The 27,997-nt window shown below is 52.0% G+C and overlaps 1 protein-coding gene across 2 annotated transcripts; it reads right to left on the bottom strand.

The window, feature by feature from the left end:
• Nucleotides 1–206: 206 nt before the first annotated feature.
• CACNG7 (calcium voltage-gated channel auxiliary subunit gamma 7) lies at nucleotides 207–27,996 on the bottom strand. Of its 2 annotated transcripts, none has more exons than XM_070401578.1 (6): nucleotides 27,899–27,996; nucleotides 24,580–24,804; nucleotides 23,164–23,250; nucleotides 22,623–22,763; nucleotides 1,417–1,562; nucleotides 207–516 (listed from the first exon to the last, which is right to left on the bottom strand). In XM_070401578.1, the coding sequence occupies exons 2-6, from the start codon at nucleotides 24,773–24,775 to the stop codon at nucleotides 295–297; spliced, it is 792 nt and encodes a 263-aa protein (XP_070257679.1). In that variant the 5' UTR covers nucleotides 24,776–24,804; nucleotides 27,899–27,996; the 3' UTR covers nucleotides 207–294. The 2 variants fall into 2 exon arrangements, with proteins under 2 accessions (XP_070257679.1, XP_070257678.1); XM_070401577.1 differs by having other exon boundaries at nucleotides 207–552.
• Nucleotide 27,997: the final 1 nt, after the last annotated feature.

Genomic DNA, 27,997 nt, shown 5'->3' on the forward strand with positions numbered 1-27,997 from the left:
GAAAGGAGGGGCTATTGAAAAGGAAGGCGGGGCTATGGTGATGGGCGTGGTCATTGGGGAGGGGGAGGGACCATTTGAAGTGACGGGCTCAATGGCGTAGAACGGCCAGGAAAGGGGGAGGGGCTACTGGAAAGGAGAGGGCGGGGCTACGCTGATGGGCGTGGTCACCGGTGAGGGGGCGGGGCCACAGCGAGAGCAGCCTCCTCCCGGGGGCAGCGGAGTCCCAGGAGCCGGGGAGCTGCGCCGCGGGGAGGCCTCCGGGGCGGAGGAGGAGGGGGCTCCGCGGGGCAGCGCTCAGCAGGGCGAGGTGGAGATGTGCAGGTGGTCCGGGTACTTGATGGCGGGAGGGTAGTTCTGCGTCATCTGGATGGACACGTCGCTGGAGATGTCGGAGGGGCTGCGGCCGCGGCGCCAGGACTCGGGCTGCAGGAACTGGCCCGAGTAGTCGGAGCAGTCGCTGAGGCGCGGGCGGTAGAAGGCGGGGTGCGGGCGGTACATCTCCTCCTCCGCGTAGCGCTTGGTGAACAAGTACACGGACATCACGCCAGCCCCCTGCGGCGAGGCGGGGTCAGTCCCAGCGGCCGGCCCAGGCTCCGACCCCCAGGACCCAAGATGCCAGGCCCCCAGCCCCTCCTCCCCCAGGACCCCTGGAGTCTGGGTCCCCACCCCTCTCCTCCCCCAGGACCCAGGAGCCCAGGCCCCCAGCCCCTCCTCCCTCAGACCCAGGAGCCCAGGCCCCCAGCCCCTCCTCCCTCAGACCCAGGAGTCCAGGCCCCCAGCCCCTCCTCCCTCAGACCCAGGAGTCCAGGCCCCCGGCCCCTCCTCCCCCAGGACCCCGGGAGTCTGGTCCCCACCCCTCTCCTCCCCAAGGACCCAGGAGCCCAGGCCCCCAGCCCCTCCTCCCTCAGACCCAGGAGCCCACCCAGTCCCTCCTCCCTCAGACCCAGGAGCCCACCCAGCCCCTCCTCCCTCAGACCCTGGGGTCCAGGCCCCCAGCCCCTCCTCCTCCCTCAGACCCAGGAGCCCAGGCCCCCAGCCCCTCCTCCCTCAGACCCAGGAGCCCAGGCCCCCAGCCCCTCCTCCCTCTGACCCAGGAGCCCAGGCCCCCAGCCCCTCCTCCCTCTGACCCAGGAGTCCAGGAGTCCAGGCCCCCAGCCCCTCCTCCCTCAGACCCAGGAGCCCAGACCCCCAGCCCCTCCTCCCTCAGATCCAGGAGCCCAGGCCCCCAGCCCCTCCTCCCTCAGACCCAGGAGTCCAGGCCCCCAGCCCCCCCTCCCTCAGACCCAGGAGTCCAGGCCCCACCCCCTCCCTCAGACCCAGGAGTCCAGGCCCCCCAGCCTCCTCCCTCTGACCCAGGAATCAGGCCCCCAAGAGCCCTCCCCATTCAGAACTCTCCTGAGGGCCCTGAGACATCACCTCTTTGAGAAGGAAGGAGGAAGCGGCGAAGGCAAAAGACCACCCATAGCGATAGTGGAAGTACTGCTCCGAGCTGCTGGGCCTGTTCATGACCTCGTCGTTGATGCTGGAGATGTACAGGACCAAGCCCACCACCAAGGACAAGCCTGGGGAGCAGAGGGGTGCCCTTGGTCCACCAGCAATGGACCCCTTCCCCCAGTCCGGCCCTCCCCCTCCCACCGCAGCTCTCTCCCTCTCCTCCCTATTCTGGCCTGGTCTAATATCTATCTTTCTTTTTTTAAAATATTTATTATTGATTTCAGAGAGGAAGGGAGAGGGAGAGAGAGAAAGAAACATCAATGATGAGAGAGAATCATTAATCAGCTGCCTCCTGCACGCCCTCCACTGGGGATCGAGCCCGCAACCCAGGCATGTGCCCGGACTGGAATCGAACCCAGGACGCTTGAGTCCGCAGGTCGATGCTCTATCCACTGAGCCAAACCGGCCAGGGCTAATGTCTATCTTTTTAAGCCCCTTGTGTGCTGGGCCTTGGCCGGGGGCAGGGATGTGGGAGATGAGTCCTCCTCCTTCTCCCTCACCCGAAACTTGTGTCCAGGAGCTCACAATGTAGTTGGGGAAGGCAGGTATGGCCGTGGGTCAACAGGCAGGGTCAGGGTCAGGGTCAGGGGGAACCAAGGACAGCTTCCTGGAGGAATGGTACTTGTTCAGGTCCTACAGCATGAGGCCCAGGGAAGAATAAGAGCCTCCATTGTACCGCTCTGGGCGGAGGGACCAGCAGGGCAAAGGCTGAGCATGTGACTATAACCCACAGCCGCCAAAAAATGAGGCCGGAGAAGGGGGCAGAGACCCAACCACGATGAGCCTCCCATGCCAGGCTGGGGGGCTCGGCCTTGATGCCCAGGCCACTCGGGAGCCATGGAAAGTCTGGAGCAGAAGGAAGACAGGGCCAGATTGAAGTTCTAGAAGGTCCTTTGGGGGCTGGTTGTTTCTGGGAAGAGATTGGAGGGGAAACTACTGGAGATTTATATTCCAGGGGGAGGGGGAGGAGGCCTGAGCTGAGCCTGTATGGATAATAGCAGCAACAATATCAATAATCTTATATAATAAAAGCCTAATGTGCTAAGTGTCCAGTCGTCTGGTTGGCCGTTCAACCAATCAAAGTGTAATATGCAAATGATATGCTAAGGCCGCTCAACTGCTCACTAAGACATGCCCAGGGGGCAGACAGTCACAGACAGACGCTCCAACTGGTTGGTTAGCTTGCTGCTGGGGTCCGGCCATTCAGGACTGAACGAGATGGGCTAGATATGCCCTGGTGCCCTCCTGCGGTCCCTCCCAGGCTGGCCAACGTCCCGTATCTCTCCCTGGCCCTGATCATGCACTGGTGGGGTCCTTTGACCTGGCCTGCACCCTCTCACAATCCGGGACCCCTCGGAGGATGTTGGAGAGCCAGTTTCGGCCCGATCCCGCAGGCCAGGTCGAGGGACCCCATGGGTGCATGAATTCGTGCACTGGGCCTCTAGTCTCTATATATATATAAAAGCCTAAGTGGCCTTATGACCGAACAACCAGAATGACCGGTCAACCAGTTGCTATGACATGCACTGGCCACCAGGGGCAGATGCTCAATGTAGGAGCTGCCCCCTGGTGGTCAGTGTGCTCCCACAGCCAACCTCCCCTGGTCCCTCCCCCTGCCAGCCAACCTCCCGCAGTCCCTTCCCTTGTCCCTCTCCCGGGCCAGCAGGCCCTGATCAGCCCACCCCAGGCCCCAATCAGCCCTGATCGCTGGCCAGGCCTAGGGACGCCACCCATGCACAAATTCGTGCACTGGGCCTCTAATAATAATAATAGCAACTGCTTACATAGGTCTCGCTCTGTGCCAGGCACCATTCGCTCTCAGTGTCATACATACATCCACTCATTCAAACCTCACACCAGCCCTTTCAAATGGGCACCATTTTTATGTCCATTTTCGGATGAGGAAATAGAGGGGCATGAGGAAGGTGGAGAAGAGGGAGGGGGCCGGGCTGAGAATTTCTAAGAGGCAAATATCACTTCCTAGAGATGAACTTTCTTGCTAACAGTCGCCTTCCTGCGTTCCGCGCCACCCCCTAGTGGTCAGCGCACGTCATAGCGAGCGAGCGAACTCCCCGTCTCCCAGTGGGATTCCCGGGGAGGGGGCAATTTGCATATTAGGCTTTTATATATATAGATGTCCAAAAGAGGCGAATCCATAGAGACAGAACGTAGATTAGTGGTTGCCAGGGAATGGGCTGGAAGGGGACTTTGGCTGTTAAAAGGTGCGAAGTGTCTTTGGCGGGGGCTGAGGAAAATGTTGTGAAATTAGGTAATAGAGATGGTTGCACGGCCTTGTGAATTCTGTGAGAGGAAAAAAAAAAAAAACCCAAAGAATTATATGGATTCTAGGTTATGTGAATGCTAACATCTCAAATTTCAAAGTCTGTGCATTTCAAGGTTCAGGGCCCGTCAGTAAAATGTTACTGGAACCCAGCCCCTTTCTTGACACATTGCCTGTGGCTGTAGTGGCAAAGTGAAATAGGTGCAACGGAGACCATGCGGCCAGGAAAGCCGGAAATATTTATTATCTGGCTCCTCTACAGAAAAGCATCCCTGACCCCGAAACTAGGATGCCTACATGGTCCGGTGTCCACAGACTCACCCCTGGTCAGTCTGGCTTTGCTCCCTCTACTCAGGCCACAAGGTTCCTCATTCTTCCTTGAACACATCAAGCTCATTTCTGCCTATTCTCTCCCCCGATTTCTCTCTCTCTCCCCCCTCTCTCTGTCACTTCATTTAACTCTCTCTTTCCTTATCACTTTCTTTTTTTTTCTTTTAATATATTTTATTGATTTTTTACAGAGCAGAAGGGAGAGGAATAGAGAGTTAGAAACATCGATGAGAGAGGAACATCGATCAGCTGCCTCCTGCACATCCCCCACCGGGGATGTGCCCGCAACCCAGGTACATGCCCTTGACCGGAATCGAACCTGGGACCTTTCAGTCCGCAGGCCGACGCTCTATCCACTGAGCCAAACCGGTTTCGGCACTTTCTTATTTTTTAAAATATATTTTTATTGATTTCAGAGAGGAAGGGAGAGGGAGAGAGAGAGAGAGAAACATCAATGAGGAGAGAGAATCATTGATCGGCTGCCTCCTGCATACCGCCCACTGGAACCTGGGCATGTTCCCTTGACTGGAATTGAACCCGCAACCCTTCAGTCCATAGGCTGACGCTCTATCCGCTGAGCCAAGCCAGCGAGGGCCTTACCACTTTTTTAGAAAGGTCTTTTATGATCTCCCAGTTTAAAAAAAACAAACAAACAAAATGCTCTCCCAGCCCTAACCGGCTTGGCTCAGTGGATAGCGCATCGGCCTGGGGACTGAAGGGTCCCAGGTTCGATTCCGGTCAAGAGCATGTACCTGGGTTGCAGGCACATCCCCAGTAGGGAGTGCGCAGGAGGCAGCTGATCGATGTTTCTCTCTCATCGATGTTTCTAACTCTCTATCCTTCTCCCTTCCTCTCTGTAAAAAATCAATAAAATATATATATTTTTTAAATGCCCTCCCACTCCAAGTAAGAAAAATGCAGGTGAAAACTACGAGGGGTAACATCTCCCGTATCAGATCATCAAATGTTAAAAAGCTTCACAACATTTCCTTCTGGCGCGGCCCAGGGAACGGATACTCGTCTATATTGCTGGGGGGGGGATGCAGAAGGACCCAGCCCCTACGGAGGGGAGGTTGACCACAGCTAACAAAACCACAGAGGTCTTTATCCTTTAACCCAGCAATTTCACTGCCAGGAATTTACCCTCAAGATATCTGCCCAGCGATAGGAAAGTTCGCAGGCACAAGTTAATTCACTGCAGCAGTGGCTCATGGTGGCCAAATATCAGAAACAGCCCAGATGCCCTCGATTCATGAACTAATCTATAAAACATCACCCAGCGGAGTCCTGAGCCACCGTGCAATGAGAAGGAGGTTGAGCTCTGTGAACCGATATAGATGGAATTCTGTGATAGTTCAGACTATATCACTAAGTAAAAAAAAAAAAAAGGGGGGGGGAGCCTCACTGGTTTTGCTCAGTGGATAGAGCGTTGGCCTGTGGACTGAAGGGTCCCGGGTTTGATTCTGGTCAAGGGCACATGCCCAGGTTGCGGGCTTGATCCCCAATGGGGGGCGTGCAGGAGGCAGCCGATCAATGATTCTCTCTCAGCATTGATGTTTCTATCTCTCTCTCGCTCTCCCTTCCTCTCTGAAATCACTAAAAAAAAAAAAAATCAAAAAGGGGAGGGGGTTGTATAAGAAATATACCAGATGCTACTTTTAAGCAAAAAAGAAGGGTACAGCCCGGCCTGTGTGGCTCAGTGGTTGAGCATCGACCTATGAATAGAAGGTCATGGTTCGATTCCCAGTCAGGACACATGCCGGGGTTGTGGGCTTGATCCCCAGTGTGGGGCGCGCGGGAAGCAGCCAATCGAGGATTCTCTCCCATCATTGATGTTTTGTTTTTAAATATATTTTATTGATTTTTTACAGAGAGGAAGGGAGAGGGATAGAGAGTTAGAAACATCGATGAGAGAGAAACATCGATCAGCTGCCTCCTGCACATCTCCCTAGTGAGGATGTGCCCGCAACCCAGGTACATGCCCTTGACCTGAATGGAACCCGGGACCCTTCGGTCCACAGGTCGACGCTCTATCCACTGAGCCAAACCGGTTATGGCTTCCATCATTGATGTTTTATCTACCTTTCTCTCCCTCTCCCTTCCTCTGTGAAATCAATAAAAATATATATTTTTTAAAAAGAAGGGTGCATTAGGACACATATATGCGCATGTCTTTTGTGGAAAGAGGCGAGGAAAAGGAACACAAATGCAGCTGACGACCTGCAGGGGGCAGGTGAGAGCAGGAAGGAAGCCAGAGGGAGGAAGCGACACGCCTTTGAACTTGGAGCTTCCCAAGGAGACGCCAGTGTTGTATGTGTTCAAAAGGCAAATTCAACAAGGATGGGGAAAACGAACATCGAGTATGAACACACATAAGCCAAACACCGACTGCACATCTAATGAGTCCAACCTCAGGAGGGGAAAGTAGTCATCCAATCACATGAACAGAGAGAGAGCTTTGGTTCTATATCTCCGTCCAAAGACAGGGCGGCCTGCAAAGAAATCGCGAACCTCACGGAATAGGGTTTCTTCTCGGGAGTGGTCTAGGGCCGTGGTCGGCAGACCGCGGCTCGCGAGCCACCTGCGGCTCTTTGGCCCCTTGAGTGTGGCTCTTCCACAAAAGACCACATGCAGGCGCACAGGCACAGTGCGATTGAAACTTCGTGGCCCATGTGCAGAAGTCGGTTTTCGGCGTGGGCGGGTCTATTTTGAAGAAGCGGCGTTAGAAGAAGTGGGGGGTGGGCATACAGAGAGGAGGAACGAAAGGAGATAGACAAGAAACAAGTAGACAAGACGAGTGTGGATGGGAGAGTTGGAAGGGGTCGACCTCAGCGAACGGACCTCCATCAGATTGAGGACGTTTATAGCAAAGGCCAGCTGAGGAGTCCCCTAATGAAGTTAATCACCATGTACCTACCTGTATAGTTTAAGTTTAAAAAATCTGGCTCTCAAAAGAAATTTCAATCGTTGTACTGTTGGTATTTGGCTCTGTTGACTAATGAGTTTGCCGACCACTGGTCTAGGGTAACGGTTCTGAAATTATTCTGTGCACACTGCAGGGTTGAGCAAGTGTGTAAATACACTGGTCTGTGGGGGAGCTAGCATTTTTTGCTTTCTCTGAAAGAAAGAAGATACACCTCAGAAGGGGGTGCAGCAAGGGAGAACCCTTGGGGGTCTAGGTGCTATCTACGCTCCTATTTCACAAACAGACACCCTTTCCCAGCTTGGTGGGCTGACGGATTCCAGAAGCAGCGACACCTCGGCAGCTATGAGCGCACCTAACACCCGGACTTTGGTCTCTACTGTCGCCCTCCACTCTGTAAGGACCGAGGGCTCCCAGAAGAAATCGCTGATTTGAAGCCCACGAAAGTGACAATAAAGTGTATTCATGTCACAGAGTAGGGAAGTGCTAAAAAAAAAAAAAGAAAGAAAGAAAAAAGAAAGGAAAAGAGGGGTACATGTCAAATAAGAACACAGCAACTAGTCTGATACCCCAACTGGAGACGATTTGGGCATTAAGATAAATAACAAAGGTAATGGTGCCCCGGCTGGAGTGCTCGGTGGTTAGGGCATCAGCCCAAGCACCAAAGGGCCGAGGGTTCCATCCCTGGTCAGGCACGTACCTGGGTTGCGGGTTCGATCCCCAGCCCCCGGTGAGGCACCTGTGGGAGGCAACCAATTGACGTGACGCTGTTGCATTGACATTTCTCTCTCTCCCTCCCTCCCTCCCTTCTACTCTCTGTAAAAATCAATGGAAGCCCGGCCAGCCAGCATGGCTCAGTGGTTGAGCATCGACCTAAGAACCAGGAGGTCAATGGTTCGATTCCCGGTCAGGGCACATGCCTGGGTGTTGGTTCGATCCGCAGTGTGGGGCGTGCAGGAGGCAGCTGATCCATGATTCTCTCTCATCATGGATGTTTCTGTCTCTCTCTCTCTCTCCCTTCCTCTCTGAAATCAATTTAAAAAAAAAAATCAATGGGGAAAAATATCCTTGAGTGAGGATTAACAACATCAACAAAAAAGTAATTCTTTGCAGAGTTAGAAAACTCCAGTTGCAACCTTCGGAGCGACGGGAACTCCCTCGGTGGCCAAGGAGCCTGCCCCACACCCACTCCACCCGGGGGTGGGAGCTGGCATCCCCAGTAACTCGCAGGCTGACCCCATGACCCCCGCCCCGCAGCGCTCCTGCTGAAAATGTGTAACCTGAATCCGCTCCCCAGGAAACTGGGGCATCTTCGTACAACACAACACAACCGGCTGCACCCTTCAAAGAGACTGGGCATGAAAGGTCGTTGTTTTTTTTTAAGACACAGGAATTCCACCAAAGACGAAAGGAGACGAAAGAGCCTTTTTACAAAGATGGTGCCAAAAGCTAAGAAGCAAAGAAAGCGGCGCTGAAAGGCGTCCACGGCCACACAGAAACGAAGAGGGACTCGCCACCCACCTTCCGGCGGCCAAAGGCACCGAAGCTCCGAAGGCCGCCTAACAGCCTCGGTGCGGAGAGCGGCTACAGCAGCGGTTCTCAACGTGTGGGCCGCGACCCCTTTGGCGGTCGATCGACCCTTTCACAGGGGTCGCCCAAGACCATCCTGCATAGCAGATATTTACATGACGATTCATCACAGTAGCCACATGATAGTGATGAAGTAGCCACGAAAATAATTTTATGGTTGGGTCGCAACGTGAGGAACTGTATTTAAAGGGCCAGAAGGTTGAGAACCGCTGGGCTACAGGGTTTGGACAGGTTCAAGCCTCGGACTGATGAGAGGGCACAGTCCCCTCATGGCCACGTGCAAGTCCCAGCTTGGAGGGCAGGGCCCTCCCAGCACAGTGACAGCCAACAGCTGTAGTTGTGAGCGTGAACCTGTGGTCTGAACACGTGGCCCCACCTGCCTGAGTGATGTGGGCTCGATAGGGTTCAGTGCATGTCGTTGAGTAGGACTGAAACCCATGGGAAAGTTGTAAACATCTTTTTTTTTAAATATATTTTTTATTGATTTTTCAGATAGGAGGGGAGAGAGACAGAGAGTTAGAAACATCGATTAGAGAGAAACATCAATCAGCTGCCTCCTGCACACCTCCCACTGGGGATGTGCCCGCAACCCAGGTACATGCCCTTGACCGGAATCGAACCTGGGACCTTTCAGTCCGCAGGCCGACGCTCTATCCAGTGAGCCAAACCGGTTACGGCTGTTGTAAACATCTTGATCACACCCTTACTTTGCCTGGTGGGATCTGGCTATAAAATAAAGACACAGCCCTAATCGGTTTGGCTCAGTGGATAGAGCATCGGCCTGCGGACTCAAGGGGCCCAGCTTCGATTCCGGTCAAGGGCATGTACCTTGGTGGCGGGCACATCCCCAGTAGGTGATGTGCAGGAGGCAGCTGATCGGATGTTTCTCTCTTATCAGTGTTTCTAACTCTCTATCCCTCTCCCTTCCTCTCTGTAAAAATCAATAAAATATATTAAAAAAAATAAATAAAGACACGGCTTGTAGTCTGTGGCACTGTCTCTCCAACCAGGAGCAGTGTCCCACCCAGACCCAGCTTTCTTCTCTTGTCTGTCTTTTCTCCATCCTCCACCGGCCCCTCTCAGGGTCACTGACCCAGGCTGAGCTGGCGCGGCACATAAGGCGCCCAACTCGGGGCTGAGTGTGCCACGGCCGTGCCGGCTGGCCACACCTTGGAAGAGCACCCCCAGGAGTAACAAGCCTGCCCACTGTGCCACCATCACATTTCCCCGAGCACCGAGTCAGCCGTGGAGAAGATAGGAGACAGCAATACGCTTGTGTTCGTTATGGACGTCAAGGCTGACCGACGAGCACCACGTCAGACAGGCTGTGAGGAAGCTCTATGACATTGACACGGCCAAGGTCAACGGCCAAGGTCAAGGTGGCCTGATGGCGAGAAGAAGGTTTATGGTCGACTGGCTCCTGACGATGATGCTTTGGACGTTGCCAGCGACACTGGGATCATCTGACCTGAGCCCAGCTGCCTAATGCTAAATATAAAAATGTTACACTGAAGAAAAGATAAGGAAAAAGAGAGAAAGAAAGGAGACGAACGAGACACCAGCAGGAAATACAAAGCGTGCCCTTAGGTGGGATCCCGAGTCGGGAGGGAAGAAGAGAGTAACAGACAGCACTGGGGCGACTGGCGAGATTGGAATAGGGACCGTGTGTTGGCGATAGTTTCTTCGTGTAAAGGGTAGACCTCCCGACCTTGGTTATTGCGCTGCGGCTAGAAGAGGAAGGGCGTTTGTTCATGGGAGGGAGGCGCTTGCTACGGAGTTCAGGGGTGAAGTGTTTGCAATTTATGTGCAACTGGTTGTACAGATGGACAGATGCATAGGTGACATAAATACATGACAAATAGATATCAGTAGATCAATACAACAGAGATAAAATAGATGAGAGGCACAGATGATACTTGAATGGATAGGTATAGATCAGTGATGGCGAACCTATGAACTCATTTTTTTTTGGTTGATTTTTCTTTGTTAAATGGCATTTAGATATATAAAATAAATATCAAAAATATAAGTCTTTGTTTGACTATGGTTGCAAAGATCAAAAAATTTCTATACGTGACACGGCACCAGAGTTAAGTTAGGGTTTTTCAAAATGCTGGCACGCCGAGCTCAAAAGGTTCGCTATCACTGGTATAGATAAATAGTAATTTGGTATAGATGAATGATGAATGGATAGATGATGGGTGGCGATAGATAGATAAAGGCAAACGTATCAGTATGTTAAAAATTGGTCTAGGTGAAGGATATATATGAGTTCATTGTATTACTTTTGCAACTTTTCTGCAGGTTTACATTATTTCCAAAATACAAATTTTTTAAATAAAATAGGTATGCCCAAGATTTAGAAATACAAATTGGTAGTGCCCTGGCCGGTTTAGCTCAGTGGATTGAGCATCGGCCTGCGGACTGAAGGGTCCTGGGTTCGATTCCGGTCAAGGGCACATGCCCGGGTTGCGGGCTCAATCCCCAGTAGGGGGCGTGCAGGAAGCAGCTGATCAATGATTCTCTCTCATCATTGATGTTTTTATTTCTCTCTCCCTTTCTCTTCCTCTCTGATATCAATGAAAATATATTTTTTTTTAAAAAAAGAAATACAAATTGGTCATAACAAAATAGTCCTGGGGGTATAAAATACAGCTCAGGGAATATAGTCAACAATCTATAATAATAAAAGCGTAATATGCTAATTAGGCCAGACAGCCGAACGACCTTCCGGACATCCTTCCGGATGACCTTCCGGACGAAGCCTCGGCTGCGAGGGCCGAGCCCTTTGCACAAATTTTGTGCATCGGGCCTCTGGTATTGTCATAACTAGAGGGATGGTGCCAGGTGGGGACCAGACTTATCAAGGTGATGACCTCCCAGGTTAGAAAAATGTCTAATCGCAGGGTTGAGCACCCGAAACTCATAGAATATTGTACATCGACTGTCATCTTAAGAAACAGGCATCCACAAACAGGACTTTTCCTCGCGGTGCCAAAGTGCTACCTGCAGATCATTTATTCGTCCCTTTTCAATGTCCCTTCTCTGGCGGCCACCCCCTCTACTGAGTGTGCAAACGCCGTACCCGCCGGACACGATCTACCCCCAGAAATAAATAAAATAGGACGAACACGGCTCCTCCGAATCTCCTTGCCACACTGGTTTAACCCGGATCTCATCCATCTAAGCCAGTCTAGGCATCGCTTCCTGGTTACAGGAAACACCAGGAAAGAGGAAAGAGCGAAACCATGCCAGGAGGAACCCCTCCAACCAATCCCGGGTGAGGGCTATTCTCCCCGAGAACAATGAATGACAGGGTGGCGCTGATCACACGGAGGCCGCCGGCCAGCAGAGGTAACATCTCCAAAAGAGGCAACCAGACGCTATTCCGTCTCCGACGGGACGCAGCCAGACCAGGCAGCACCACCTAGCTACAGAGCATTTCATAGACACTATTTGACGTGAAGGAGGAGGTCCATGAGCTGGAATTAACAGTGTGTCGTTCGTGCCCGGGTTGCCCGCTCCAGGCTGAATCTCGGGTCACTGTAGCACCTGAATTCCATCCTCGCCCCTATTCCCACCCCCAGAAGGTGAGGACGGCAGACGCTGCCGGGAGCGAGGTCCCGCCAGATAGCACAGAACTTCGGTGAGAAGCTGAACTGCCAAGCCCAGCCCAGCCTAGAGCTCCTCGTCAAACCATGTGAGAATAAGTGATGGTCGTCTTTAAGACCCATACATCAATAATTAAAAAATAAGGTGCCCTAACCGGTTTGGCTCAGTGGATAGAGAGTCGGCCTGCGGACTGAAGGGTCCCAGGTTCGATTCCGGTCAAGGGCATGTACCTGGGTGGCGGGCACATCCCCAGTGGGGAGTGTGCAGGAGGCAGCTGATGGATCTTTCTCTCTCGTCAATGTTTCTAACTCTCTATCCCTCTCCCTTCCTCTCTGTAAAAAATAAATAAAATAATATATTTTTTAAAAATAAGGTATGTTTGCCCCCCCCCTCCCAATAAATAAATAAATACATCAGCCCTGGTTCGTGTGGCTCAGTGATTAGAGCGTTGGCCTGCGGACTGAAGGACCGCAGGTTCAAATCCGGTCAAGGGCATGTACTCAGTTGTAAGCTAGATTTCCGTTACCTGCCCCTCCCCGCCCCCCCCGCCCCCGCCCCCAGCAAGAGGCAACCAATCTATGTCTCTCACAACACGCGCGCGCGCGCTCTCTCTCTCTCTCCTAAATCCCTCCCTTCTCTCTTAAAAAAAAAAAAGCAATGGAAAAATATCCTCAGGTGAGGATTAACAACAAAAATCAAACTTGGCCCTAACCTGTTTGGCTCAGTGGATAGAGCGTTGGCCCATGGGCCGAAGGGTCTTGGGTTCAATTCCTGGTCAAGGGCACGTACCTCGGTTGGGGGTTTGCTCCCCGGCCCCTGTCGGGGCGCATGCGGGAGGCAACCAACCCATGTGTCTCTTTCACGTGGATGTTTTTTTTTCTCCCTCTCTCTCCCTCCCCTCCTCCTCCCTCCCTCCCTCCCTCCCACTCCGTCTGAAAATCAATGGGAAAAATATCCTCGGGGGTGAAGCTTTTCAAAATAAATAAATAAAAGAGGCTCCGGAGATCTATCCACCGAACACACAAGCGGAACGTGGGTCCTAATTTACACCAAAGAAACCGTAAAAAGAAAGGTGTTATGAGACAGGCGGGGGACGTTGAACGCTTGCTAGATATTAAATGATATTAAGCAACTATTCTTAATTGTTTGGGCGCGATGACGGCGGCGCTTGTGACGGCCGCGTTAAATAACAAAACGGGCATTCCCCGGGGAGCCGCTGACGTGTCGGTGGGTAAGATGATTTCAGGCGCGAGGCTGGATTTAAAATAACGTGGCGGAGTGTAGAAGGGAGGAACGGCTTAAAAAAAGGACTCACCATATGGTGATCATTGTTGCAACTCAGGGAAGGATACGTGGTGGCATTTCTCTATACTATTCTCTCTCTGTTTTCATAATGAACTACATTCCTAAAAGTCAGCGTCGTAAATAAAATAGTAGGAGAACTAGGCTAGGCGAAAAGAGACATTGACCAAATACTACGTGTGAACTTGGATTAAATTCTGGTTGTGGGAGAAAGCTATAAAAGGCGCTTTTTTTTTTATTTTTTATTTTTTTTAAAGAACTCTCTCTTTTGCCGAAACCGGTTTGGCTCAGTGGATAGAGCGTCGGCTTGCGGACTGAAAGGTCCCAGGTTCGATTCCGGTCGGGGGCATGTACCTGGGTTGCGGGCACATTCCCCAGTAGGAGATGTGCAGGAGGCAGCTGATCGATGTTTCTCTCTCATCGATGTTTCTAACTCTCTATCTCTCTCCCTTCCTCTCTGTAAAAAATCAATAAAATATATATATATATATATATATATATATATATATATAAAAGAACTCTCTCTTTTTAAAAATGGATTTTAGAGAAAGGGGGGGGGAGAGAGAGAGAAACATCGATGTGAGAGAGAAACCTCAATCAGTTGCCTCCCGTGCACGGCCCGATGGGAGATCGAACCAGAAACCTAGGTACGTGCCCTGACCGGAATCGAACCCGCAACTTTTTTGGTATATGGGATGACACGCCAACGGACTCAGCCACCCACCCGGCCAGGGCAAAAAGGCATTCTTGAAACCCCTGGGACAGTTTGAAAACGGAATCCATTATGTGATGGAATGACTGTAACTTCCAGGGTGTGGTCATGGAGTTCTAGTTATATAGCAGCATGTCCTTACTCTTAGAGACAGATACACCATCATGATGCCTGCAACTTACTTTGAAATGGTAAATTTAAAAAAAAAAAAAAGTGTGTGTGTAGTAGAAGGTGGGGAGGGAGGGAGGGAGGGAGGGAGAGAGAGAGAGAGAGAGAGAATGGCAAAGAGTTAACAAAATGCAGGATCCAGGTGGGAAATGGTATACCAGCATTCATGGCACGATTCCATAGATTTTTTTTTTTTTTTAGGTTTTCACTAAAAAATCATGCCGGGAGCCGGTCCATCCTTGCTGTTTCAAGGGACCTGGCATATATGGCATACTGTTCTTAATATGTTTGCTCACCTTCTTGGTGCTATGTGTTTAAACCAAGGTCACCTCTCCGAGAAAGGTGGTTTTCCCAGGTAGGGATTTTCCCCTGAAGTTAGGGAGGGGATAAAACTCCTTAACTAAGTGCCAGGCGGGTAGTTAATCACTTTAACTACAAACAATCATGCTTGAGCTACATAATCTTTACTCCCTGGAATGGAGATAAGAAACGCCCTAACCTTTGTAATAGAATTGACAGGATTAAAATCGGCTGGTATAAATACGGATGTAACAAGACAATAAACATCAGATCATCATCAGAACCTCATCAGCTCCTCATCAGATCCTAGTCAGATCCTAACCAGAACCTAGGGAAAGAACATGGCAAAAGAACCTGGATAGAACCTGGCTAAAGAACCTGGCGACCGAACCTGGCTGGAGAACCTGGCTAGAGAACCTTGCAACAGAACCTGACTACAGAACCTAGAGACAGAACCTAGCGAGAGAACATGGACACAGAACTTGGCTAGAGATTCTGGACAGAACTTGGCTAGAGATCCTGGCTAGGCTGCTGATCAACTGAACGCTGTCTCCATGTCATTCCTTCTTCGCCGACTCCGTCCACACCTTTGGGGACCCCTGGACCCGCTGGGGTTGGACCCCAGCAAAATCAGAGTGACTGAGGTGAGATAAAATCATGACCTGCTTCATTTTACTTTGTCGCACTTATCACCTCCTGACAGTCCATTCTCCACCTACTTTTTTTTTAATTTTTATTTTATTTTATTGATTTTTTACAGAGAGAAAGGGAGAGGGACAGAGAGTTAGAAACATCGATGAGAGAGAAACATCCATTAGCTGCCTTCCGCACCGCCCCACTGGGGATGTGCCCGCAACCAAGGCACATGCCCCTGACCAGAATCGAACCCGGGACCCCTCAGTCTGCAGGCTGATGCTCTATCCACTGAGCCACACCAGTCAGGGCTCCACCTACTTTTAAGTTCTCATCACACATCTCTCCCCCACCTCCACTGGGATGCTTGAAACTAGCCTACCTTGTTCACAACTGCATTCCTAGTGACTAGCACACGACCCAGCACATAACAAACTACTAGATGAGTGGATGAGTGTACTTGCTTTGCAACTGGAACTGCCAGCAAAAGCTCCTAGTTGCTTCCCCCTTTTTTAAAAAAAAAAAATATATTTGTATTGATTTCAGAGAGGAAGGGAAAGGGAGAGGGAGAAATAGAAACATCCATGATGAAGAGAGAATCATCGATCGGCTGCCTCCTGCACACCCCACACTGGGATCAAGCCCGCAACCCGGGCACGTGCCCTGACCGGGAATTGAACCGTGACCTGCTGGTTCACTGAGCCACTCCGGCCGGGCTACTTCCCCTCTTTAATCCACTCTAACTCCCACCATCTCTCAGCCTCCTCCAAGAATTAATCCTTTCTGAACTTTCACAGCACGCTGAACCTCTGGTACCCCATAATTTTGACGTTCATAAAGAGGGAGCCTATGATGTGTCACATGGTGGAAGGCAGCTGAGGTGAGTCTTGACAGATGAGCGAGTTTGCAGGAAAGGATCATCACAGGGGAGCCCACACACCACACTCAATCGGGTACCCTAGTCACACGCGGGGGGGTCGGGGGGGGAGGGTCATCTTGATTCCTCTAGCAAGGATGCTCGGGCCCTGGCCGGAGGGTACAGTGGTTAGAGCATCAGCCCATACACCCAAGGGTCGAGGGTTCGATTCCCGGTCAAAGGCACATGTACCTGGATTGCAGGTCGATCCCCTGCCCAGGTCAGGGCACATGTAGGAGGCAACCACTGGGTGTATCTCTCTCACATCTTTCTCTCTTTTTTTCTTTCTCTTTCTCTCTATTCCCCCTTCCACTCTCTCTAAAAATAAATGGAAAAAAAAATATCCTTGGGTGAAGATAAACAATAAAAAAGATGCTTAGGCATCAAGTCCTGTCCATTTTACTTCCTGAGTCTCTCAAAAAAAAAAAAAAATTCGAACCCCCCCCCCCTTTGCAAACCCAAGTCCATGGAACCAGCTGAGGCTCATTCTCTATGCCTGTACCCACTGCTCCCCAATCAACAGCTCCCTGTTTTATTTTTTATATATATATTTTATTGATTTTTTACAGAGGAAGGGAGAGGGATAGAGAGTTAGAAACCTCGATGAGAGAGAAATATCGATCAGCTGCCTCCTGGACATCTCCCACTGGGGATGTGCCTGCAACCAAGGCACATGCCCTTGACCGGAACCGAACCTGGGACCCTTGAGTCCGCAGGCCGACGCTCTATCCACTGAGCCAAACCGGTTAGGGCATCAGCTCCCTGTTTCAGAAAGCGGCTCTTCCTAACGCCTGCACTGGATTCCATCCCTTTCTCACCAAAACTCTCCCTGGGCTCCCTCCTACCCACAGAAAAAAATGTTTTCATCCCACAGCCTGACACTCCAGGCGCCGATCCCCACTAACCCCGCCGGCCTGGCCTAACGTCCCATGTTTCACGTTAGGGTTCTAACAAACACACCTTCTCCGTCAGGGGGGCCAGGAGCAGGGGTTGATGGGAAGGAAAGAAACATTGACAATGCCAGGACCGGTTTGGCTCAGTGGATAGAGCGTCGGCCTGCGGACTGAAAGGTCCCAGGTTCGATTCCGGTCAAGGGCATGTACCTGGGTTGCGGGCACATCCCCCGTGGGAGATGTGCAGGAGGCAGCTGGTAGATGTTTCTCTCCCACCGATGTTTCTAACTATCTATCTCTCTCCCTTCCTCTCTGTAAAAAATCAATAAAATAAAAAAAAAGAAACATTGACAAATACAAAGATTTTAGTCATTGAAAATTACATAAAAACAAGGTCGGGAGGTAGCTTAGTCTTGTCATTCTGTCTCCTTCCTGGCCATTTCAGGGTGGCTCTGGTTCTGCAAAAGTAACCTTCTCCCTCCCCCTCCCCCTCTTTATTCCCCTCCTTTCCTCTTCTCCCTCCCTTTCTCTGTAACCCAACTCTGTCCCCACCCCCTCCACTGCAGCTGCTCCAGAGTTCTTAGGGCGCCATAGGCAGGAATCACCGACATTCCAAGCGCAATAGAGACGCCCCGGCTTTAGAACAATAGCGATTCAGCACCACGGAGAGCGCCTCGCGGGTCCACCTAGTCCTCACTGCGTCTTCCTGGCAGCGGTTCTCAACCTGTGGGTCGCCACCCCTTTGGGGGTCGAACGACCCTTTCACACGGGTGGCCTAAGTCATTACATATTGTCTTTGTGATGAATCACTATGCTTTCATGATGTTCCATTTGGAACAATGAAAAGACTTCCTGCATAGCAGATATTTACATGACGATTCATAACAGTAGCAAAATTACAGTGATGAAGTAGCAACGAAAATAATGTTATGGTTGGGGGGTCCCCACCACATGAGGAACTCTATGAAAGGGTCGCGGCATGAGGAAGGTTGAGAACCACTGTTAGGGTTTCTCTCTCGCGCTGTGAATTCCACCTGGGACAAGGCGCCTACGTCTCTTTCTTCCCTTGAAAAAGTCTCCCTCGCTCCTCCAGCATCACCCACTTGGATGTCGCCTCCTGTTGGAACCCTGGTCACTCCCGCCGTCCCCACCACCCGACTGTGTGGGGCGAATGCATCTCCCCCTTTTCCAGCGTGCCCTGGGCGGCCCTTCTCCTGCCCCAACACTTGCATTGCCTTTTCCAGGACTGAATGCCAACTCCACAGGGCTACTCCTGTCTGTCTGTCTCTCTCTCTCTCTCTCTCTCTCTCTCTCTTTCTCCCTCTCTCTCTCTCCATCTTGGTTTCCTCATTGGCAACATGAGGTGGTTGGACCAGATCATCTCATTCCAAGATCTAAGATATTGGTACTATTTTCCATCCTTTCCCCTCTTTTTATTTAATTTTAAATATCTATATCTATATATATAGAGATAGATAGATAGATAGATAGATATAGATAGATAAAGATATAGATAGGTATAGATATAGAGATATAGAGATATAGATATCTATAGATAGCTATAGATATTTTTTTATTGATTTCAGAGAGGGAGAGATAGAAGCATCAACGATGAGAGAGAATCATTGACTGCCTGCCTCCTGCATGCCCTCTACTGAGAATCGAGCCCGAAACCCTGGCATGTGCCCCTGACCAGAATCAAACCCGGGACACATCAGCCCGCAGGCCGACGCTCCATCCACTGAGCCACACCAGCCAGGCCAGGGCCTTTCCTCTCTTTTTAAATCACCTTCGTTCTTATGATCTCCTGGGGCAGGAGAGAGCCGTGGTCTGGCTTCCCCGATGGAGCAGCTTAGCCTCTGATGGCTTCTGTTTCCTCAACTGGAAAACGGGAATGATAATGCCGTCCGCCTTACCAGGCGAAGAAAGAGAGATAACTTACTCTGCATAAAGCGCGTAGGACGTCCCCAAACCATGGCACTCAATAGAGTGTTTTTAATTAGGCTTGTTGCTGTTCCTACGACTATTCATGTGTGTAAAAAACCTACTGTGTGTCCAGTAGTTATTGTTAGAGATCAGGCACCGGGTTGGCCCTTCACGCTCATGATCTAGACCAGGAATCGGCAAACTGTGATTTGCCCCCACCGTGTGTGTTTGTACGGGTTGTGAGCTCAGCCTGGTTTTTACACTATTTCATGGTGTGGAGGAAAAAATATTTCATTCCAATATTTTATCCCCCCTCTACCCCCCACCCCCACCCCAGCCCCCTTTCTCTCTGGTAAGCACCATACCATTGTCTGGGGTGGTGAACACACAATACAATATACAGGTGATGCATTAGAGAATTGTATCCCTGAAACCTATATAATTTTATTAGCCAATGCTGATAAATTCAATTTTAAACACTTAAAAAAAATATTTTGTTGGAATACTACGCGGTGGTAAAATAGAAGGAACTCTTGCCTTTTGCAACAGCTTGGATGGAACTGGAGAGCATTATGCTGAGTGAAATAAGCCAGTCAGAGAAAGATCAATACCACATGATCTCACTCATTTGTGGAATATAGAGAACAACATAGACCGATGAACAGGGACAGATCCAAAGACAGAGAAACAGTGTTCAGACTATCAATCCCTAGAGAGAAAGTAGGGGAGCGAGGGGGGAAGGGAAAGAGATCAACTAAAGGACTTGTATGCATGCATATAAGCTAAACCAATGGGCATGGACAACAGGGCAATGAGAGCATGAGTTGGGGGGGGAGGGGGGTTGGGGGTTAATGGGGGGATGAGGACACATGTGTAATACCTTAACCAATAAAGAAATTAAAGATAAAAAAAATATTTTGTGGCCCATGAAAATTACATTAATTTTGAATTTTAGGGTCTATAAGTTAACAGTATTCGTGGAACTGGGCTGTGCCCACTGCCCTGGGTGCTTTGGCACTACAACCTTATGGCCCACAAAGTCTGAAATATCTGCTATCTAAAGTTTGATGAGGGGAGGACGGGCGTGGGCTGGAAGAGGTTTATGGGGGGAAAGGGAGGACGTATGTAATACTTTCAACAATAACAATAAAAACAAGCCCAGCTGGTGTGGCTCAGTGGTTGAGTATCGACCTATGAACCAGAAGGTCAGGGTTCGATTCCAGGTCAGGGCATATGCCTGGGTTTCGAGCTCGATCCCCAGTGGGGGGCCGTGTGGGAGGCAGCCGATCCATGATTCTCTCTCATCATTGCTGTTTCTATCTCTCTCTCCCTCTCCCTTCCTCTCTGAAACCAATAAAAAAAAAATATTTTAAATAAATAAACAAATAAATAAAAGGTTTGCTGACCTCTGGCCAAGATTTGTTCTCTCAACAGCTGCACAAAGGAAGGCTGTTGCACACACAAAGGAAGTGTTGGGATTTGAACCCCAGACTCTCCGGGTTCACAGCAGCAGGTTCCTTCAGCCGCTACCCCCACCACCTTGAACGCACACGACGGGTACCTTGCGGTGGGTGCATGGGTCAGAGTCTATGAAATGACCTGGAGAAACCAGGTCAGGAAGTGGATTTCAAAGCCTTTCCAATGACTCTGTTGTTACATCAGAGGCCTGACTCCCAGCCCTGACAGCATCATTGATCCTCAGCTTGACCTTGGGAAGTCCGGTCCTGCTGCACTGGCGCGAGCACGGCTTTTGTGATGAGAAAACCCTCCATTCTCCCCCCGCAGCCCGGCCACTGACTGACAAAGCTAGGTCTCCTCTGCTATTTCCAACGCTGTGAACCGCAAACAACGGGGTTTTCTCTTGGGCGGATTAAAGAACACCTCCATGCCCCACTTTCTCGCGCTCTCTAGGCCACTATTTTTTTTTTTTTTTCCATCTGGAAAAAATGATGAGCCCTTTTGCTCCGACACTCTGGGATGGTGACAGCCTAGGTGTCTTATTTTAGCTCAGTGTCTGGCTCCACAAGCTGTGATTCAAGTTTGCACAAAGGTGGCACCCTGGTTTCCCTGGGAAAAGTCTCGTCAGTTCAAGTTGGAGGCAGGAGGGAGCATTCGCCTAGACTAGAGAAAGCTGGGGGAGGAGCAGAAAGGGGGTGGGGGAGGGGGGTATCCAAAAACCCATCTTGATATGCGGAGGCACCTCAAAACGGGGAGCGGAATGGGGGCCCCCGGGGACCGAATGGAAATGAGACCAACAACAGGGTTTGCTCGTAAAATATCAACTGGGTTAAAAGGACCTGAATGGAGTTTAATGACGTTGAGTTCATTGGAACGGAACTGAAGAGCTGAGTCAGAATGGATTGGGGTTAGGTAGACCAGATGGATGGAGTTAAATGTGATAGAGCTGAGTGGATCTGAGTAGACCAAACAGTTGCCACTGGGAAGAGGGGACACCAGGGAGGGCTCTCCTCCAGGCCTCAGCACACTCGAGTCCTCGGGCACCAGCTGATGCCAGAATCTTGGGCAGCTCCCTGCACAATTCCGGGCCTCCGTACCCCCGTTTTTATTAAGCGAGCGCTAATAATAACTCCCGGGCAGAGATGTTATGAGAAGGGCGGGCAATCACTCGGAAGAGAAAGAACTAGAGACACATATTGGATTCTAGCTAATGACATGCACAGGGAAGTATTTAGGGCAAAGTATACCGATGCTGCAACTCGCTTTGAAATGCATTTTTTTTTAAAAAAGTGAGAAAAAGCCCTGGTTGGGTAGCTCAGTTGGTTAGAGCACCATGCCCGATACACCGAGGTTGCAAGTTCGATGCCTGGTCTGGGCACATACAAAAATCAACCAATGCATGCATAAATAGGTGGCACAGCAAATTGACCTCTCTCTCTCTTTCTTCCTCTATATGTCTCTAAAAGCAATAATTTTTAAATTAATAATAATAATCAGAAGAAGAAGAAGGAGGAGGAGGAGGAGAAAGGTTGATGGAAGGGTAGAAATATACTAGTAGATAGATGGACATATTCAGGACAAATGAAATCTAATCATAGGGTAATAATTGACATTAAGTGGTGGCTCCAACATTTCTTGCCTTTTCTATTTGAAAAATTTTCGGAGAAAATGTTGCACAGGAAATAAAGAGCCCTGTAATCTGTGACTTGCTGAAATCTCAGGAGTAGTTAAAGGCCCAGCTCTGTCTCTCCCTGGCTGTGTGGCCCTGAGCAAATGACCTCATCTCTCCGAGTATTTGTCTCATCTGTGAAATGGGTCTATTAATAGCGTCTACCTCACAGGGTCCTGAGTATCCGCACAGAGCCTGGTACCCCCTGAGCACCTCATAAGCATCCACTAAGTTTCAGCCTCTGTGACATGGGCGCTGCTCTCTCCACCTCCCAGAGGAAAAGTGGGGCTCAGAGAGGTTCTGCAACTCCCCCAGGAACACACAGCAAGGAAGTGGCTTTCTTAGTGCAGGAGGGAACCACCCTAGAACCTAAAAGAGCCCCCCCAGCTCCCATAAGTGCTTTCCTTGGGCTCACCCGATAGGATGAAGAAGATTCCAGAAACGAAGGCCAGAATGGTCCTCTGTGGGCGGATGTGGCCGATGTTGCTGATGACGAAGGCGGTGAAGACGAGGAAGAGGCTGACCATGGGGAAGGGGGTGGCTGTGCGCACGGTCTCTGCGGGAGGTGAGAGACAGGGGGTGAGGGGGGCAATTCGGGGGGACACCTCCCCAATTCCCCATGACCTCCCCGCCGTCACCATCCCCCGCACCCCTTTGGGTGGCTTCTCTCCTTTCCACAGACTCTTCCCCTTTCTGATAATCCCACTGCTGACTGGTGGCCTTCATCCAGGCCACACCTCCTTTGGTCTGACCACACCCCTTTTGCGTTGGCCCCGCCCACTCGTTGTCTATGCCACGCCCCTTGCCCGCCCCTCCTCCTTTACAGGCACTATGCCTTCTTCACAGCCTCCCTTCTTTTTTTCTATCCACCCCCCCCCCCCCAGTCTTGCCCTTTCTCCCGGGACTGCACCGGTGATCCTGCCCCCCTAGTTCCCCAGGCCCCCGCTTCCCCTCACTCAGAATATTCTCCGTGTTTTCCGTCACCAAGTTGATCTCCGGTTCAAGAAAATATTCCGAGGCCACGCAGCGACCCTTCTCCCGACCTGGGGGGAGGATAGGAGGGCAGGGCTGGATGAGAGGTTCCTAAGGTCTGGAAAGGCAGTCAGGGGCACCACGCGCAGTGGGGAGACCCCCGGGCTGGGGACGGCTTAACCCAAGGGTTAGGGAAGGAGATGGGCTGGAGGTCTGGGGGCTCCTGTTCTTGGCTGCCCTAGAGCCCAGCTTCATGGAGAGAGGACAAGGCTGGACCCTAGGTCCCAAGTGAGGAGGGGGTGTGGGCCACGACTCCTGGATCCCAAGAGAGAATCAGGCAGCAGGTGGCAAGATCATCTCTGTAATCATTGGGAGCCGTGGGTTTTTTTTTATTCTGTCCATTCAGCACTGGAGCTGTCCAGGGGACAAGTTCTGAACCTAGATGCCACTCTAAGGGAGGCGGGGAGACTGCGGTTCCCAGGGGGTTAGGGACCAGGAGATGGTGTGAGCACTGGGGCTCCTGGAGGCAGGACATACAGGGCTCGGAATTGGGTCTCCGGGGAGGAATCGAGCCTCCAGGACAGAAACAGGAGGGTGTCTGGATTTCTGGAACCCAGAGATGGAACGAAGAATAAAGAACTGTGGGGTGGGCCCGGCTGGTGTGACTCAGTGGTTGAGCACCGACCTATGAACCAGGAGGTCATGGTTCGATTCCCGGTCAGGGCACATGCCTGGGTTGTGGACTCGATCCCCAGTAGGGAGCGTACAGGAGACAGCCGATCAATGATTCTCTCTCATTTATGTTTCTCTCTCTCTCTTTCTCTCAGATCAATAAAAATATACTTTTTAGCCCTAGCTGGTTTGGCTCAGTGGATAGAGCGTCGGCCTGTGGACTCAAGGGTCCCAGGTTCGATTCTGGTCAAGGGCACATGACCAGGTTGCGGGCTCAATCCCCAGTAGGGGCTGTGCAGGAGGCAGCCAATCAATGATTCTCTCTCATCATTGATGTTTCTAACTCTCTCTCCCTCTCCCGTCCTCTCTGAAATCTATATATCTATATATCTATATCTATACTTTTTTAAAAAGAGAGAGAGCCCTAACCGGTTTGGTTCAGTGGATAGAGCGTCGGCTTGCGGACTGAAGGGTCCCAGGTTCGATTCCGGTCAAGGGCATGTGCCTTGGTTATGGGCACATCCCCAGTAGGGAGTGTGCAGGAGGCAGCTGGTCGATGTTTCTCTCTCATCGATGTTTCTAACTCTCTATCCCTCTCCCTTCCTCTCTGTAAGAAATCAATAAAATATATTTTTTTAAAAAAGAGAGAGAGAGAGAGAGAGAGAGAACTCTGGGATCCCACCAGGACAGGCAGGGACAGGCGAGCGGAGGGCAGGTGAGGTGTGTACCTGCGAAGAAGCAGACTCGCCAGAGGCCGGCGTGCAGGGCCATCTTGACCTCCGTGGTCTGGTTCTGCGGCAGCACCGTGCCCTCCTCCATGTAGAGCCAGTAGTCGGTGCTGACCGCGATGCCCACCAGCAGCAGGCCGCACGCACCGAACACGCTGCTCAGCAGGGTCAGGGCGCGACTGCTGCAGTGACTCATCGTCAGCGGCGGGGGGCGCCCTGCGGGGCCTGGGGGAGGGAAGCTGTCCTGGAGAAGGTCTGGAGGGACCCACTAGACCCCTCACCCCCAGGCAGCCACCCCAGACCGAGGGCAGACTCAGCCAGACACAACCAAACCCCAACCCTCTCCCATTGAACCTCTGTGTCCTCCCTGGATTTGAACCAGTGACACCCAATGCTGACCTTCACCCCTAGGCCTGGTCTTCCTGAGCCTGGCACTTGTCACTTGTACTCTGGCTCTGGATCCTGATCAGAGACCCCCCACACACACACACCAGACCCCCCAACTCCAGGATAAGATTTCGAACTACAAGCCAACCACGTGTCCGGACGTGGGTGCCCAATATCATGACTCTAACTAAAGGGTGTCCCAAAATTCACGCAAGAAGTAATTCTGATAGAAAACAAAGGTTTATAATTAAAAATTGTAAATTTTTTATTGATTCATAAAGTATACAGTCTAGGGTTATGTACGGAATAGGACATCGGGTAAATGGCCTCCACGGCTTTGCTGGGCACATACGCAAAGCCGTGGTCTTCATTGGTCTTCATTGGTCTTCATTGTCCCTGTTCCTGGGCCATCATTGGTACTTGGTCATGCTTATCAAATTGAAGGGATTGACATCAAAGGGCAACAGATATTAGAATCTGATTCAATAAACCAAGTAAAATTAGGCTTTTATTTTTGTTGTTGTTGTTGTTGTTAATGCTCATGCAAAATTGAAATCTTGCATGAATTTTGGGACGCCCTATAGAATTGCAGTTTCTAGGTTCTCAACCCCAGAACCAAGCCTTCTGACCTGAACCTCATGCGCTCACCCAAGACCTTAGCCACAGACATGAGAGCAGACAGAGCCTGGTCCTGTGACTCAGAAGCTATTACAGCGATCAGTCACGTCGTCCCTGGGGCCAGGCGCGCACCCCCGGCCTTGACTCTGTGCCCTGGTGCGAGCCACACACCTTGAATACCACACGCCAACAAGGACCTATGGCCTCAACTCTGAGCCGGGACCTGGGACTCCGAGTGTTGAAACTTGGGCACTGGGTGCTAAGCAGTGTGACCTGTGTAGAGACCTTGACTCAAGCCACCTAATTTTGACTCCATCTGCTGACCCCTTTCTTTTGGATTCTGTCTCTGAATAGAAACCAGAAATCCCCCCAGTGAGTCACCAACCAAGGACCCTCACCCCATACCCTGGCCTCAGGCCCTTGACCTCAGGCCTACCTAAGACCTTGAGTAGAGGCCTCCACCTAAGTTTAAACTCTTAGACTCATCTCTTGACCCAATTCTCACACCAAGAACTTCACCCACGACCTTCTAACTCTGATCCTGTATCTTGACCTCAATCTGGTGCCCCAATCTGATATTCCAGAACCTGAATTCCCCCCAACCCCCAAACCCAGGCAGGCCCCTGGACCTGGGGTCCCGGAACGCCATCCCAGGCTGCTGGGTCCCCAAACCCTGGGACCCAGAAACTTGGAACCAGAATTTTGGATGGAGATTCCAGAACGACAAAACCATGATCTAGGGAACCCCCCCCCCACCCTCACCCCCCCACACACACAACTCAGCACCCCAACCAGAGCACACCAATCCAACAAGTGACCCTCCACACCAAGGATCAGAGCTCTGAATTCAACACCCCAATTAGGAAGTCCAGGATCCCACTCCTCCCTTGGTTCCCCCCACCCCCTGCCATCACGAGACCCCAGAATTCTCTACAGAGATTCTGGACTCCACTTCCCATGCAAGGCCTTCCAATGACAGACCCTCTTCAACATCCAACCTGGGACTCTGATCCTCGTAACACTGGATCCTCAAAACAAGAGATCTCCTGTTCATAGCTGGGGCCCCCCAAATTCCAATCAGGAATCTGAAGATTCCAAGGAGCATGCACCTCATCCCTTATTCACCGCCCTCAGCTCCCACCACGGACTTTTCGCTAAACTAGGCAACCCCGTGATTTGGGGGGCTCACCCTGGGACCCCCATCCTAGCTCAGCCAGAGACCTTTACGTCTCTGAGTACCAGAGTCCCCATCATCTTTTGAACTACGAAGGTTAAGAGCCCCTCAACACCGGCCATGCAACCAAGACTGGAGACCCCCCACTTTTTAACATCGGAATGCCAGGAGCCTTGAAACTCTGCCCCACCCCAGTGAGGGGTCCCAGACAACTTCCACCACCACCCTCGTCTCAGCATCCGCTGCCCCGACCCCACCCCCGCCTCCTGGCGGACTCGGGGATCCGGTCTGGCGGAGCTCAGCCCAGCTTTCCTCCCATCCCCCCTGTCCCATGGCTCCGGGCTCGACCGCCAGCTCCTCGCTCCTCCTCGTCTAGCCTGCTCAGCTCAGCTCAGCTCAGCTCAGCTCAGCTCGGAAACCAGGCTCCGAAACCCAGTTTCCCCGGCCCCCTGCGCCCAGGTGGCTGACCTCAGCTCCTCCCATCGGCTCCTCCGACCCGGGCTGGGACCCGGCTCGGGCTCCCCCGGCTCGCTCCCCGCCTGGAAGCAGCCCCCTCCATTGCTCCAGTTCCTACTCACTCTACATTCACCGCCAGCCGCCAGCCTCATCCTTGGGGACCCTCCCCCCAGGCCCGGAGCCTCCTGCCGCTCCCTCTCCCCAGCCTCTCCAGGACGCGCGCGTTCGGGTCTCCGGGGTCCCCTCCTCCAAGCCCGAGTCCTGACTCCATCGCCTTCCAGCCTCTGGGGGGGACATACCCGCTTTCCGGGAACCCTTTCCCAGACTCACGTCCTGCTCTTAGCGGGCCAGGCCCTCCCTCCCTCCCTCCCTCCCTCTCCGCCAGGGCCGCCCCCCTCAAGGACCTGGGCTGCGCCCTGCCCGGGGCCCCACGGTCCCTACGACTCGGACGTGAAGAGCGGAGTTGCCTCGCTCCGGACCCTCGGACCCCGTCCTCCGGTTCCCCAGGCCCAATGTCCCTCCAACCCCCATCGCCTCCTGAACTCGGGAGGTCCCGACCGCCGGGAAGCCGGCCCCCAGAGCCACCCAGACCCCTTTGAGCCCCAACCCCCGGCCCCCAGCCACCTCCAGGGGAGCCCCCCCGCCTCGCCTCCCTCCGGGACCCTCCCCTCGCGCTCAGCTCACCTCGCTCAGGGCTGGGCGGACGCTCCGGGCCGCGGGCCCCGCAGCCGCATGACCGGCCCCGCGGCTTCCCCCGGCCGCCGCCGCCGCCGCCACCGGGGT

Source organism: Myotis yumanensis, unplaced genomic scaffold, assembly GCF_028538775.1.
Source record: "Myotis yumanensis isolate MYYU_CA2020_CCGP unplaced genomic scaffold, mMyoYum1.0.hap1 SCAF_23, whole genome shotgun sequence".
In the NCBI taxonomy this organism is placed as follows: Eukaryota; Metazoa; Chordata; class Mammalia; order Chiroptera; family Vespertilionidae; genus Myotis; species Myotis yumanensis.